The sequence below is a fragment of the Microcaecilia unicolor genome, chromosome 1 (genome assembly GCF_901765095.1).
Source record: "Microcaecilia unicolor chromosome 1, aMicUni1.1, whole genome shotgun sequence".
Lineage (NCBI taxonomy): Eukaryota > Metazoa > Chordata > Amphibia > Gymnophiona > Siphonopidae > Microcaecilia > Microcaecilia unicolor.
The window spans coordinates 468,099,395-468,113,348 of NC_044031.1; the positions used below are offsets into that span (position 1 = coordinate 468,099,395).

Sequence of the window (13,954 nt, forward strand, 5' to 3'; positions counted from 1 at the left end):
CCGCAAACGAACCTTTTCCGGCGATGGGAAGGTGGTAGAACGAGAGGACATGAAATGAGATTGAAGGGGGGCAGACTCAAGAAAAATGTTAGGAAGTATTTTTTCACGGAGAGAGTGGTGGATGCTTGGAATGCTCTCCCGCGGGAGGTGGTGGAAATGAAAACGGTAACGGAATTCAAACATGCGTGGGATAAGCATAAAGGAATCCTGTGCAGAAGGAATGGATCCTCAGGAGCTTAAGTCAAGATTGGGAGGCGGGGCTGGTGGTTGGGAGGCGGGGATAGTGCTGGGCAGACTTATACGGTCTGTGCCAGAGCCGGTGGTGGGAAGCGGGACTGGTGGATGGGAGGCAGGGATAGTGCTGGGCAGACTTATATGGTCTGTGCCAGAGCCGGTGGTGGGAGGCGGGGATAGTGCTGGGCAGACTTATACGGTCTGTGCCAGAGCCGGTGGTGGGAGGCGGGGATAGTGCTGGGCAGACTTATATGGTCTGTGCCAGAGCTGGTAGTTGGGAGGCGGGGCTGGTGGTTGGGAGGCAGGGATAGTGCTGGGCAGACTTATACGGTCTGTTCCCTGAAGAACACAGGTACAAATCAAAGTAGGGTATACACAAAATTAGCACATATGAGTTATCTTGTTGGGCAGACTGGATGGACCGTGCAGGTCTTTTTCTGCCGTCATCTACTGTTACTATGTTTATGTAAAATTTTGGCATTTGCTGCCTGTTTTCCTCAGCAGATAGCAAATCCTTCACACGTTCCCCTCCTTTGCAACAATATCCCCCCACCCCCTCCCTAAGATAACTCACTGATTCTCTCCAAACACCCTGTGCAGAGTTCAGCTTCCCCCAAAGCCCTTGCTCAGCCCCTCCCTTCCTGCGACTACTAGAGCCTTCCCATTGGCTGGATTCTACCACAGCCTCTGCACTGGAAAGGGGGCGCATTAGAGTGCTATCATGGGCTAAACTCTGAAAAATATCCACATACTTAGCCATCATTCTGGCTTGGAGGCAGGTAATGCACAATTTTTAGAATACTGAAAAAATCCAGACAGTTGGCAATCCTAGTCTCCTGAATCCTGAGCTTATCTGACAGGTCCTCCCTAAACTTTTGGGACCGAGGCACATGCCTAATTTGCCTATGCCTTAATCCAGCTCAGGGTGCAGAGCATTAAAGAGCTAATATATATATTTTTTAACATGCACAGTGTCCCCCACCGCAAGAGCGCAGGACCCTTTTCTTTGAAGAGATGATGTGCTATTTGTTGTTCCTCAAATCTTGTGGTGTGAGTAGTGGGTTGTTTTTTTTTTTTTTTAGTGAGTTGAGCCTTCCCTGGGAGACTCTTTTTCCTATTTTTTTTCCTCTTTTTATCTTCCCTTATCTTAAGTATATTTTCCCCACTTTGATTTTATTTTTTGTGAATGATCTGTTTCTGGTGTGAATGGAATGTTTTTCTTGCCTATAATTTTCTGGAGTTCTTATAGATAGTTTGTTTTTATAATATATATTATACAATATTTTGACTTGCTTTGCAAATAGATGGTATAGGAAAAATAGGTTTTTGGGGGGTTTTTTTTCCCTTTGGTTGGGACTCATTCCCTGTGTTTGGCCTTTTTTTTTTTTTTTTTTTTTAATACTGTCAGAGCAGTTTGATTTAGCCATGGCTGTTTTCACTTACATATTACCAAAGGTTCCTAATGGCTTTAAGTACTGTACCCGGTCCAATAGGATCATCACTGAGAAAAGACATTCATTTCTGATGTCTTCAGTGTTTAGGCCTGGACATATTCCTTCCAGCTATGTTCTGTGTCTTTGTATGAAGAAATGGACCCAGCTGGCCAGAGAGGCTCATTGGAACACGGTCTGAATCCTTGGCATTGACGTCGGTATTGGCATTGATGTTGAGAGTTGCATCGGTCCACATGGCTGCTAGGCCTGTCTCGGACACTGGGAATGGACTTGCATCGAGTGGGTCTCCACCTGTCTCGATGTTAACTGCTGTGCAGGGCCCTTGAGACCAGTTGGCATTGGACCCGACTCCGAGGCGACGTGAGGATTTGATGTCGGCAGTGAGGAACTTCGACTGGCATTAGGCGAAGACTAAGAAGCATCGGCATTGGTTCCCCCCTCGACGCATAATTCTGAGAGCTCCAGGGCACCAAGGGAACTCTGTCCCTGAGAAGCGGCGCTGGGAGGACCGCTTCCCCGCCATACAAGAAGTGTGGATGCGTGGGTCTCCATGCAGCCAGGACTGGTATCCGTTTTGGCTTCGGCAGCAGCCTGTCTCCAAACAGACGCCTCAGCCATTCCTGGTGGCCTTTCTTGATGAGCACTTGCGAGGCTTTACAACATAGTGCATTGGCATCTGGGGTGCTTGCGCCTGCCAATCCCTGTCAACCCTCAACCTGCAGTGAGGTCTAACGCTGGTGTCGCCTTTTCTGGCACCCCCTCAATGTTGGTGGAGGAAGCTTTGCCAGTTAGGGTAAAGCCAACACCTCAACACCAATTTCGAGGACATTGAGTCAGACTCAGACTTGGCCTTCCTACGAGATCTTTGCCGACACTGAGGAGCACGTGTAGGAATCTGACAAGGATCCATGTTATCTTTCGGAGGTGGATACTTATATCACACATGATCCCCTCCCCTCCTGAGAAAAGAAAAAAAATCTCTACCTGAGAGCCTTTCCTTTCCATTTTTTGTCAGGTGGAATGGCAGCTGCTATTCCAGTTCGTTTAGAGATGGAGGACGAGCCCAGGGCTAAGATGTTCGAAATCTTTATCTGTGATTCCCCTCCTAGAGAGGCTGTGACGGTCCTGCTTCACGATGTCCTACAGGACAGGTGAAAGAACTGAGTGTGCTCGGTCTATCCCTGTCCTCCCTAAGAAGGTACATTTGCTGGATCCAGGGCTCACCTGACCGGATCTCCCCCCCCCCCCCCCCCACCTTGGGCTCCTTGCTTGTTTAATCTCCTGCAGGTTGTCAGCCAGCCTTCAACTCTTTGAGGGAAGAATGAGTATCAAGAGAGCCTACAGGGAACTTGACCGAAGCTTACTTGCATAATCCCTATTTGGCCCGTGCATCAGCATTTTCTTTGATTTACGGTTTTGAATAGGCATTACCAGTTTCAGGCTGTTCCTTTTGGACTCACTACATCTCCTTACACATCCACAAAGATAATGGTGGTGGCTGTGAGTCTCCAGAAGGAAGGCATTTTAGTTCATCCGTACCTTGACGACTGGCTGATCAGAGCAAAGTCTTATCAAGAGAGCCTACAGGCACGGATCGAGTGGTGCAGTTTCTGCAATCTCTAGGTTGGGTGGTCAACTTCCTTAAGAGCTGCCTAGTTCTCTCGGTCCCTCGACTACCTAGGGGTTTCCTTTGACATGGTTCAAGGCCGAATGTTTCTCCCCCAGCGCAGGATTCGCAAATTGCAGGCCCAGATTCAGGCATTCCTCCGCAGATTGGTTCCCTGTGCAAGGGATTATCTTCAAGTGTAGGGCACTATGGCATCAACAATAGAAGCGGTACCGTGAGCCAGGGCATACATGAGGCCTGTACAAAAGTCTGCTGTCCAGATGGTCTCTCCAGAGAAATTTTGAAATTGCCTTTGAGAACGTGGGACCTCAGCAGCTTGTATTGGTGCCTACAGATACCCAACTTGTCCAGGGAAATGCCTCTCTACCTGCCACAGTGGACAGTAGTCACAATGGATGCCAGTCTCAAAGGTTGTGGAGCTCCCTGTCTTGGTCAGCATGCTCAGGGTCTGTGGTCTTGCCAGGAGGCTTCCTGCTCGATCAACCTCTTTGAAACCAGGGCAATTCGGTTGGCATTGGAAGCGTTTCGCCCTCTGCTCGTAGGCAAGTTGGTGCACATCCCGTCGGACAATTCCACAGCAGTGGCATATGTCAATTGTCAAGGGGGAATGAGTCATCGTCTCCTGGAACAGGAAGCAGCACAGCTCATGACTTGGTTGGAGAGTCGTCTGGTTGCTATTTCGGCGTCACGTGTAGCAGGGATGGCGCACTCTAGACCCGGAAGAGGGGTCTCTCGGGGCAAAGGTGTTTCAAACAGTCGTGGATTGCTGGGGATCTCCTGTCAAGGATCTCTCGGCCTCAAATCTAAAAGCAAAAGTGCCTCAATACTTCAGTTGACGGAGAGACCCCAAGGCAAGTGGCGTGGATTCTCTTCAGTCCTGGCTGTCGGGACTTGTGTATGCCTTTCCTTCTTGGCCTCTTCTAGGGTCGTCCAAATAATCGAAGCACACAGAGGTCTTGTAATCTTGATAGCTCCGGATTGACCTCTCAGGCTGTGGTATACCAATCTCATGCGCCTTCTCATCTGTTCTCCACTCAGGCTGTGGGGGTCTCATGGGCTCTTAGTACAGGATCCAGTGGTTCATCCAGATTTGTCTTACGGCTTGGCTCTTGAGAGGGCATGGTTGACGAAAAGAGGTTATTCCGCCAGTGTGATTGCCACGATGCTTCAATCACGTCGTCATTCTACTTCTCTTAATTATATCAGAACCTGGCTTGGGTTCGAGGCATAGTGTTTGGATCGAGACATTTCTTCCGGTCGTGCTTCCGTGCCTGATGTCTTGGATTTCTTGCAGCAGGGTTTTAATAAAGACTTGGCACTAGCTTCTCTAAAGGTCCAAACAGCGGCACCCTCATGTTTTCAGGGGCGCATTTGGGGTAAGGCTTTGTCTAACCATCCGGACATTTCATGGTTTCTTCAGGGAGCGAGTCTTCTCTGTCCTCTTCCTAGGGCTGTCTTTCCAGTTTTGGATTTAAACTTGGTTCTTTCAGTTCTTACTAGGGCACCCTTTGAGCCCTTGGCTTCCTGCGCTGAAGGATTTAACGCTTAAGACAGTATTTTTAGTAGCCATTGCCTTGGCTCGCAGAGTATCTGAGCTATAGGCTCTTGCTGGTCCCTATTTTTGGAATTCACTAAGGATTGGGTTGTCTTATGTCGGGTTCCTTCCTGTCTTCCTAAGGTCTTTTCGCATTTTCATTTATCTCATTTGGTGGTTTTGCCTGTTCTAGGTTCTTCGGTTCAAAGGATCGGCGGTGTTTGGATGTCGGAAGAGTTCTGAAGCACTATGTGAAAACGACTGAGAGCATTAGGCGCAGAGAGAGCCTATTCATGTTGCTTGGAGGGTCCCGGAAAGGTTTAGTAGTATTTCCAGGTGGCTTAAGGAGATGATTGCTTCCACTTAGCTGTAACAGAAGTTCTCTGTAGACAGCAGGGAAATGCATCTACCACCACCCTTATACCCCCTCTTGTATGGAGGAGGTGAGGTAATTGGCATGGAAATACCCACACATGCTCAAGAACTTTAGAACTCCACTGTGGGCTCCAAGATGTCACGCAGTGTAGCTCTTTCTCTGTTGTCTATGGCAAACACGCACTCCTTTCTCTTTCAAGTGAATTTGTTTTTTTAATTATGCAATGCAGATGAGTTTAGTTTTACTGTAAAACATGGCTGCAGGATCAGGGCTGTGGAGTCGGCACACCAGACCTTCAACTCAGACTCCTCTTTTTCTACTGCCTGACTTGACTCTCTGATTCTAGCTTCAACACCTGCTGATGTTAGGCTTTACATTTTTTGTTTTGGATCTAAATTACAAGTAAATATAACTTATATTTTTACCAGTACAAATGATAAAACTTAATTTATAATGTTAAATTTTATTTTGAAGCTGGTACGTTTTTACCAACTACACCCAAAATTGCTTCAGACTCCAGCTTCACAGCCTGTACAGGATTCCTTACCTTGTCAAGAGAATCTGCCATTAAGCTATCACAGAAATCTAGGGGGTTTGATTATAAACTAAGGCTTATCAAAAGTGACGGGCAAACCACACATACACATGAACTTCTACTTTTTTGTAGTGGAGCAGATATGTTCATACTTGCATAACACTAGTGTGTCTTACTCGGAGGGATTCTTGACAGTGTTTAGAAGTGCAATTTGGGTGTGCACTGATGGTAAATGCACATGAGGTGTAGAATACCGTAATTTGTTAATTACTAAGGGACAAATTTGGGTGAGATAATGAAAATGCTGAGAACATGAAATCAAGCCTTTTAAAAGGTTTGAAAGAGCAAATATACTTTTGTCATGATTGAAAATCTAATAAACTGCCTGAAGAGGACTCCCCTGTATGTGAATAAGGTCTCTGGAACAGAAACCATCTAATAGTTACTTATTGGAATTATGCTGGTTGCTGCTTTGTCTGTCTAGCCTGTGGTATGTCTATTTTTATGTATGTTGTGCTCTGCCCTGGATAAGGGCAGATTGAAAATAATAAATTCTAATACTAAACACTATCAACCTAGCAAATTTTGTAGAGAGATTTTGAGAATACAGAGGATGTTATCATTTACATCATATTCTAAGAAAGAATGACCTTGGGACAATCATCCAACTTGTGCCGTGGTAATCTCTATTTTTCTTTTGCAGTGCCCATGGAGTGTTCCTGAAAGTACAACAATTCCATGCTCCTTAGCAGATGTTATGAGTGAAGAATTGGCAAAGGAATTGCAGCAGGAAGAAGAAAATGCCTTCCCGGAAACTGTGGTGTAAGTTCAGTAGAAAGGATACAAGTGATGAAAACTGACACACATACCTTCTGCTCTAGGTGTTTTGATGTTGAACTTTAAGCTCAGTTTAGATGTGGAAGGCCTTAGTATACAGACTGCACGGGGTCTTTCTGTTGCTATTGGAGCAGAGTGGGGGTTAGGTGTGTGAACTAATCTGAGCATTATATGTAACAGATTTTTCCCTAGTGTGATTTCTTTTGTCCAATCAACAGACCATTTTAAAAGGATTTTCCTGGTGGGTTTTTTTTTGTGATCTCCCCCATTCCATATGAACATAATATAGTTGATGATCTGAGGTGGAGTCAATAAAGGGTTGTTTTTTTTTTTTTTTTACACTAAGCCATGGTAGAAAAGCTGGCAGAAAAAACTGAGACACCTATTATATTCCTGTGGGCGGCTCAGCATTTACCACCAGCTGATTTCTACCTTGGCTTAGTGAAAGGACTCAGTGACTCAGCTTATTTAATATAGTAAAGATGCTGATTATAGTTTTCCCCCACTTCTTCCAGCAGCCTAAATAGCTGAACTGAAATAATAGGTTAAGCCTGGGCGGGCTGTGGCATACAGTAACATTTACAAGACATTCAGTTTACATGCCAAAAAAGAGGGGCTCAGTGGTATCAATACAGCCCCTCCCTCCCTCAAAGCCAGAAAGGTGTTCAGCAGCCCCCACCCTGGCCTCCCAATACATCAATGGAGAAAACTGAACAAGTCAAATTACTCAGATATCTAACTAGAAAATACATGTTAACAGAATACCTGGTCCCAGTCTCACACACAGAACGGATACCAAACACAGAATAACCAATTACAAACTAGAAATAGAAAGATGTAGAGAAAAATTAAACTGAAACCTCAAGCCTGACTTGCATGTAGCAAACACCAGATAAATGAAAGATGCATTTCCCCCTGAGCTGAGCAAAATATAAAGATGGCAAATGTCAAGGATGAGGTGTGGGCACAGATGACCAAGCTTGCCTGCCTCAACTCGGACTTTGGGGTTCCCTTCCCATTCTTAATTTCAGCCTTGGACCCGAACCATGTCTGATACCAGCTCTGACAGACAGACATACATTTTAAAAACTAGCATATTCCTAATCACTACATAGAAAAAATTTTCTACATTTGCTTTCTGGTCATTTTAATTGACTTGGTTCCAGTTTAATTTCTGCTTTCCTGCCTTTGCCAGTGTCTCACTGTCCATGTCCATCATTCCCGTGTCCCTCCCCTCCCCCCGTGTTTACCATTTTTGTTGCTATCCTCTCTATGTCCAGCATATCCCTTTTGTGTCCCTAGCTCTTCCCACGTCTGAATTGCTCCTCTGTCTCCCTATATCTATTGGCACCCTTCTGTGTGCCTGCCCACCCCCTTTGCTTGATATTTTCAGCATTGTCCTTATTCTCCAATCTCCCTTTGTGTCCTCGTCTCCCTCTGGTGTCCCATCACCCTTGTATCCTTGTCCCTAACCCCCCCCCCCCCCCCCACACACACACACATTGCCCGTTTGTCTTCATACCCTCTCTCTCTCTCCCTTTCCACCACTGACCCTGTGTTGCTGTACCTAAGCTCCCCTCATGCTAATCAGCTCCCTTTGTGACCATATTCCTCCCTGTGTCCAGCTTCTCCCCTCTGCCCAACAGGATCTTCTCTATCCTTTCAACCCCGTTGTGGTCCAGAATGTTTCTCCTCCCTCTATTCCCCACACACCAACATCTTTCTTCTCTTCCCTCTCCAGGTCCAGCACCTCTCCCACTCTTCTGTCCATCCCCTGCAGTTCAGCATGTCCCCTACCTCACAAGTCCAGCACCCCTCCCTACCCTGAGCTTGGGTTTGAAGGACCATTGCAGGAAGAGGGGGACACTGGATTTGCAGCAGAAAGAGAAGGGAGGGGAGAGAAGATGCTGCAAGCCTTAAAAAAAAAAAAAAAAAACAAATTGACAAGGCTGGGGATTCACTGAAGGCCCTGACTGTGTACCATTGAGGTTGTGCATTAATACATGTAAGCTGCAACCTCATTGTCATCAATGGAACCTATTTACCAATGCTAAATCACATTAATATACTATAGGTTAACAAGTCTAGCCTTTATAATCTCCTAGGATGGTTGAGGACATTTATTCAAGGTTTTTTGCAAATGAGAAATTCTTATTTGCATGGTAAAATGTTTCAGAAAACCCATCTATTTAGTTTAAGAAAGCAAGAGTGCCCAAGATGCAAGCCAACTGTCTTATATTGGCCTTGATGTTATAAATGACCCAAATGGACACTATCTTTAAAGTGCTACTAGACTCATGCTGGGCTGTGTAGATGCAAGCCACCATCCCTTTATAATCTAGTCAAACCAACAGTCCACTAGAGAAAACTTCCAGAGAATTAGTTCAGGTTTAAAGCAGCTTCCAAACATCAAATTTAAACTGGACCAGAATATAAGTACTGCCATACTGGGACAGACCAAAGGTCCATGAAGCCCAGCATCCTGTTTCTAACAGTGACCAATCCAGGTCACAAGTATTTGGCAAGATCCACCCCCACCACACACACACAAACAAATAAATATGGCCCAAGGGGGAACACGACTCAGTCAATTCCAGTATAAGCTACAGAAAAGTGGAAAGCTGGTGACACAGATTGAGATTTGGGAGAAGGGTACTGATCAGTGACCGGGGACAAATTATTTCACTCCCCCAGTAGATCTACTATTCTGAAGTATTAGAGAAAAGCAGATGAAAAGATAATATCCAATAGGATGCTCTTTGCTTAGAAGGCTGGGTCTCTATCTGCATCTTATGCCTGCTGTATCTGTTGCAGCGATAAAGTCAACAGGATAGTGAATATTGTTGCTGTCTGACCAACCTGAAACCATGCCCCTGATCAAGACTGCTGCCACCCTGTCTGGTTAACTTTTGGCCGATCATCAAGACATCCAACCAAAAGTTAGGTTTTCAGCCCCAAAGATTCACAGCAAAGAACTTAACCTATTCATAGCCAGTGTTAAACCAGATAAATTACTGTTTTATAAACCGCTTTGCATGTTAGGTACAGCATCAAAAGCTAACATTAACCATATTAAAGTGGATTTAATACTGAAACTAATTGAAAGCTTTCTTATATTGCACTGATATCCATTTGTTACTAACACATTTTGAGTGAATTTTTAGAAAACTTTGCTCGTCTACCAATAACACTAAAATTGTACCACCACTTTGGAGAGAGAATCTTGGCATGTTATGTAGTAAATGAGTTCCTGGTGCAAGCAATTTTAAACATCTCGTGCGTTTCCAGTCTGTTTTGATGGAATAAAACTTTGGCAGAGTAAACAAGTCTTGCTCTGTCATTGATTTCTGAAAAAGAGCGTTTGGTATGAAATATCTGACAGGTTTTACTGTTCAATGCAATACTGATTTTTGAGTAAATCAGGAGAAGCCTGTTTGAGGCACCTATTTCTTTAAAAAATGTAGGTTAAGCTCACCCCTTTTCAGTAGCTCAATATGAGTTCTATTCAAGTTCAGTAGGCATTTCCCAGGCCCCAGAGGGCTTGCAGTGGTGAGTTAAGTGACTTCACAAGCAAGCAGAAGGAATGAGTAATGCAGATCAGAAGGCACCAATGGGACAGAAGAGGTGAAGGATAACAGAAGAGCAAATTTTATTGACAAGGAAGCATTTGCTGTATGAGATCCATATGACCCCTGACACGGGCATTCTGCTGAAACAGGAGCTGTGTCGGATCCTTCAATTAAATTTTGCTTCCTCTGCTTTTAGCCTTTGCTGCCTCCTGTCCCATGGGTTTAAGTGCTTTTACACAAGGTCACTGTTCAATTTTGTCTCAATGTACTGAACCATATGTACCTAATCTTTATACATGTGTCTCAGTTAAAACACATTCCTGAATTTAAACAACCTTTTATTCCTGTAATGCAGAAGTTTTCAACAGTCCTCAGGGCACAAGCAGCCAGTCGAGGTTTTCAGAATATCCAGATTGAATTCAGTGGATATCCTGAAAACCCCAACTGGCTAGGTGTGCCCCAAGGACTAGGCTGAAAAGCTTTCTTTAATGTGTTCACTTCACTTCATTACATAGCTTCCACTATTCCAGAACCTGTGGGATAGTCCAGTTGGAGACAGAGAATTGAAAATTGAGCAGAGATAGCTCTCTTGGAATTGGGCAGCGGATTCAGTCGGTCACATCAAGTTAAAACTGCCTTTTCAGGGCAAGTGGCTGTTTGGAGAAGATCTCAGTAACTTGTTGAAAGAACTGGGGGAACTAAGCCACAGCAGTTGTCGGAGGATAAGCTGAAAGCCTCTGATCTGTCTTCAGGAGGTTCTCTTATCTTGATTTTAAGACAATAGATAGTACCGGCCTGGTCTGGTCAGAAGTCTTGCTACACCAGTCTTCCTTTCATGCACACAGGAAGTCCTGTCAGTCAGCTGGAGCCCTCAGTGCCTCCAGAGTTTCACAATGATGTAAGGCTGGTCCACTCTTCTTTTCCTCCAGTGGGAGGATATCTTCAGGAGTTTGTCGAAGTGGGCCAAAATCACATTAGAAAAATGGGTTCTGGGTATTGTTACAAGTTGAGTTCTTTTGCCCAGTCGCTCCTCTCTTCCTGCAGTATCCTTGTTAAAAAGCAACTAAGGCGGTTGAGGTTCTGGCCACCATAGATTCCTTGCTGGCACTCTGGGCCATTGTTCAGTTCCCCAGGCTGAACAGGGACAAGGCAGATACTCTGTCTACGTCATTGTCCCAAAGAAGGAAGGCACCTTTCATCCGGTCTTGATCTCGAAGGTCTAAACTGCTGCTTTTGAGTGTCCCGCTTTTACATGGAGACATTAAGAGCAGTCATAGCCTCAGTTCAAGCAGAATTTCTCACTGCCCTCCATTTTCAAGGAGGCATACTTGCAAATACCCATATGGCTGCTGCCAGTGGGTGGACTGATAGTTGGGACAATAGGGCAGGCCTCAAGGGCCCACTCTCCTCTAGCCTCCATTTAATAATTTTTGTTACTTGGTTAGTTGGTTACATTGTCAGTCCACCCCTGCCTACCACATTAGAGGTTTCTGTTTTGCGATGCTGCGCCTTCACTTCCCGTTCAGGGCTTTGCCCTTCAGTCTTACCACAGCTTCAAGAACATTTACCAAAGGGTATGGTGGTGGTGGCGCCCTTACTGGCTTATTCACACAGTGTGATGACTACAAACAAAGTTGTCTGTCTCCCGTAGTCTGGTTGGGTGATTAATTTCAAGAAGAGCAGACTAACTCCATAGCAGACGCTGGAGTATCTGGGTGTTCTATTCAACACAGCACAGGAAAGGATCTTCTTGCAAGAAAGCAGTAAATCTAAGCTGGTTCAACAGATTTGTCTTCTCAGTCAAAGCAGGCCCAAGGTTTAGAGCTGTATCCAGGTTCTAGGGTCAATGACGGCAGTAATGGAAGCAGCACCATGGGCATGGGCTTATATGCGGCCATTAAATGAATTTATCCTCCTCAGCTGGTCTCCAGTGTTGTGGAATTGACCTTCCTCTTCCTTGCACTCTGGTTGCCAGATAGAATATGCAGTGGTGGTGGCTGCCCAGGAATTTGACTTTCTGAGCTCCCTTTCCAGTAATGGATGCCAGCAATTAGGGTTGGGGACAAGTTCCATCTGGCACAGGCGCCTGGACAGGCGTCTCATTGGTCGATAAATCACTTTGGAGCTTGGGGCACTACAGAATGCCTTACATGACTTCGCTCACTTTCTGATAGAGGCCTCAGTTTGTTTTCTTTGACAGTGCAACAGCAGTGGCTTTAATCAACAAGCAAGGTGGTACCCACAGCCTTCTAATTGCAGTGGAGGCAGCTTCTCTCGTGAGTTAGCAGAGAGAATCTTCTCTGTTGGCTGTTCATATCGCTGGGTCCCTTGAATGTGGAGGCAGAGTTTCTCAGCAGGAACTCCTTGGACCCAGAAGAATGGGAACTATCCAGCCAGGGTTTTCAGTTGGTAGTGGACTGATTGGGGTTTTCCACTTCTGGACTTGATGGCGATGAAAAGGAATGCTAGTACCTAAGTTTGTCAGCCACCGGAAAAAAACAGGGTCATTGGGGATGGATGCTGAACTGTAACCCTGGTTGGAGATGCATCTACTGTATATCTTCTCTCCTTGGCCCATGGTAGGCTGCATGTTGAAAAGGATTACATTTCACCGGGGTTAATTCTCGTAGCCCTGGATTGGCTGCAGAGACTGCATACGCAGACCTTCTGGTCAGGGATCCGCCTTGTCTTTTGCAGGTATACAGCCTACTGAAGCAAGGTCTGTTGATGGAGGATCTATGGCCTTTTTGGTATTACAGCTTGGCCATTGAAAGGGCTCTGTTGAGATGAAAAAGTCATGATTTGGTCATTGCTACCTTGTTTCATGCTTGGTAATGCTGTACATCCATAGTGTATGGAAGGGTGTGGAGGATGTTTGAGGGCTGGTGTTCTGAGCGTGGATGTTTCTCTTTTCTCTGCTCATATCATGCACATCCTAGTGTTTCTCCAGGCAGGTGTTCAGAAATGGTTTGGCATTGGGTTCTCTAAAAGTTCAGGTTGTGGCTTTGGCCTGTTTCAGGGGCCGACTACAGAAGATGTCTTTTGCAGGAGAGCAGGCCACTTGCAATCTCCTTTTTGTACGCCATTCCAGAGTGGAATCTTAATTTAGTCGTTTTGGGCGCGTCATGTGCCTCCTTTTGAGCCACTGAAGGCCTCCTTTACAGAACACACTAAAAATAGCATTCTTGGTGGCTGATGACACACAGGGTTTGAGCTTCAGGTTCTCTTGTTGGGATCCCTTTCTTTGCTTTTTGGAGGCAGGGGTCTCCTTGTGCACGGTTCCTTCCTTCCTTTTTCTTTCAAAAATGGTAGTATCAGCATTTTATCTCTACCAATCTGTGCAGCTTCTATCTTTCACAGAGTGGGTGAAGGGATATTCTTCCTTGAAGCTTCTTGATGTGCGTAAAGTCCTCAGATATCTGGAAGTCATGAATGAGTCTTGCAAATCAGCACTATTTGCACTTGTTGGTAAACAGAGGCTTGGCCTCCTGATTTCCAAGCCCACAATTGCTAGATAGCTGAACAAGACTCACATCAACTTATTTGCTTGCAGAGAAGCAAGCTCCTAAGGCCTTGTGGGCTCGTTCTCTTAGATGTGGGGTGGACATTGCAGTGTGCTCGGAAGCCAGTTTTGGGGCTTAGGCCCTCAGGGCAGCGGCACCAGGATCCCACCACTCTAGGGACTGCTCTTGAACATCCCACAGGTTCTGGAATAGTGGGAAGCTACATAATGGAAGGAGAAATTAGGTCTTAATGGATTTTCTTTCCATTGCTCCTTGCCACTATTC

At 45.5% G+C, this 13,954-nt stretch overlaps 1 protein-coding gene across 1 annotated transcript in view; it reads left to right on the top strand.

Moving 5' to 3' along the window:
* Positions 1-13,954, top strand: part of RIOK3 (RIO kinase 3) — a 34,114-nt gene that overhangs the window by 2,744 nt on the left and 17,416 nt on the right. Inside the window, exon 2 of the mRNA XM_030213516.1 lies at positions 6,464-6,582. Coding sequence (XP_030069376.1) covers positions 6,464-6,582 — 119 coding nt within the window. The remainder of the gene's footprint in view (positions 1-6,463; positions 6,583-13,954) is intronic.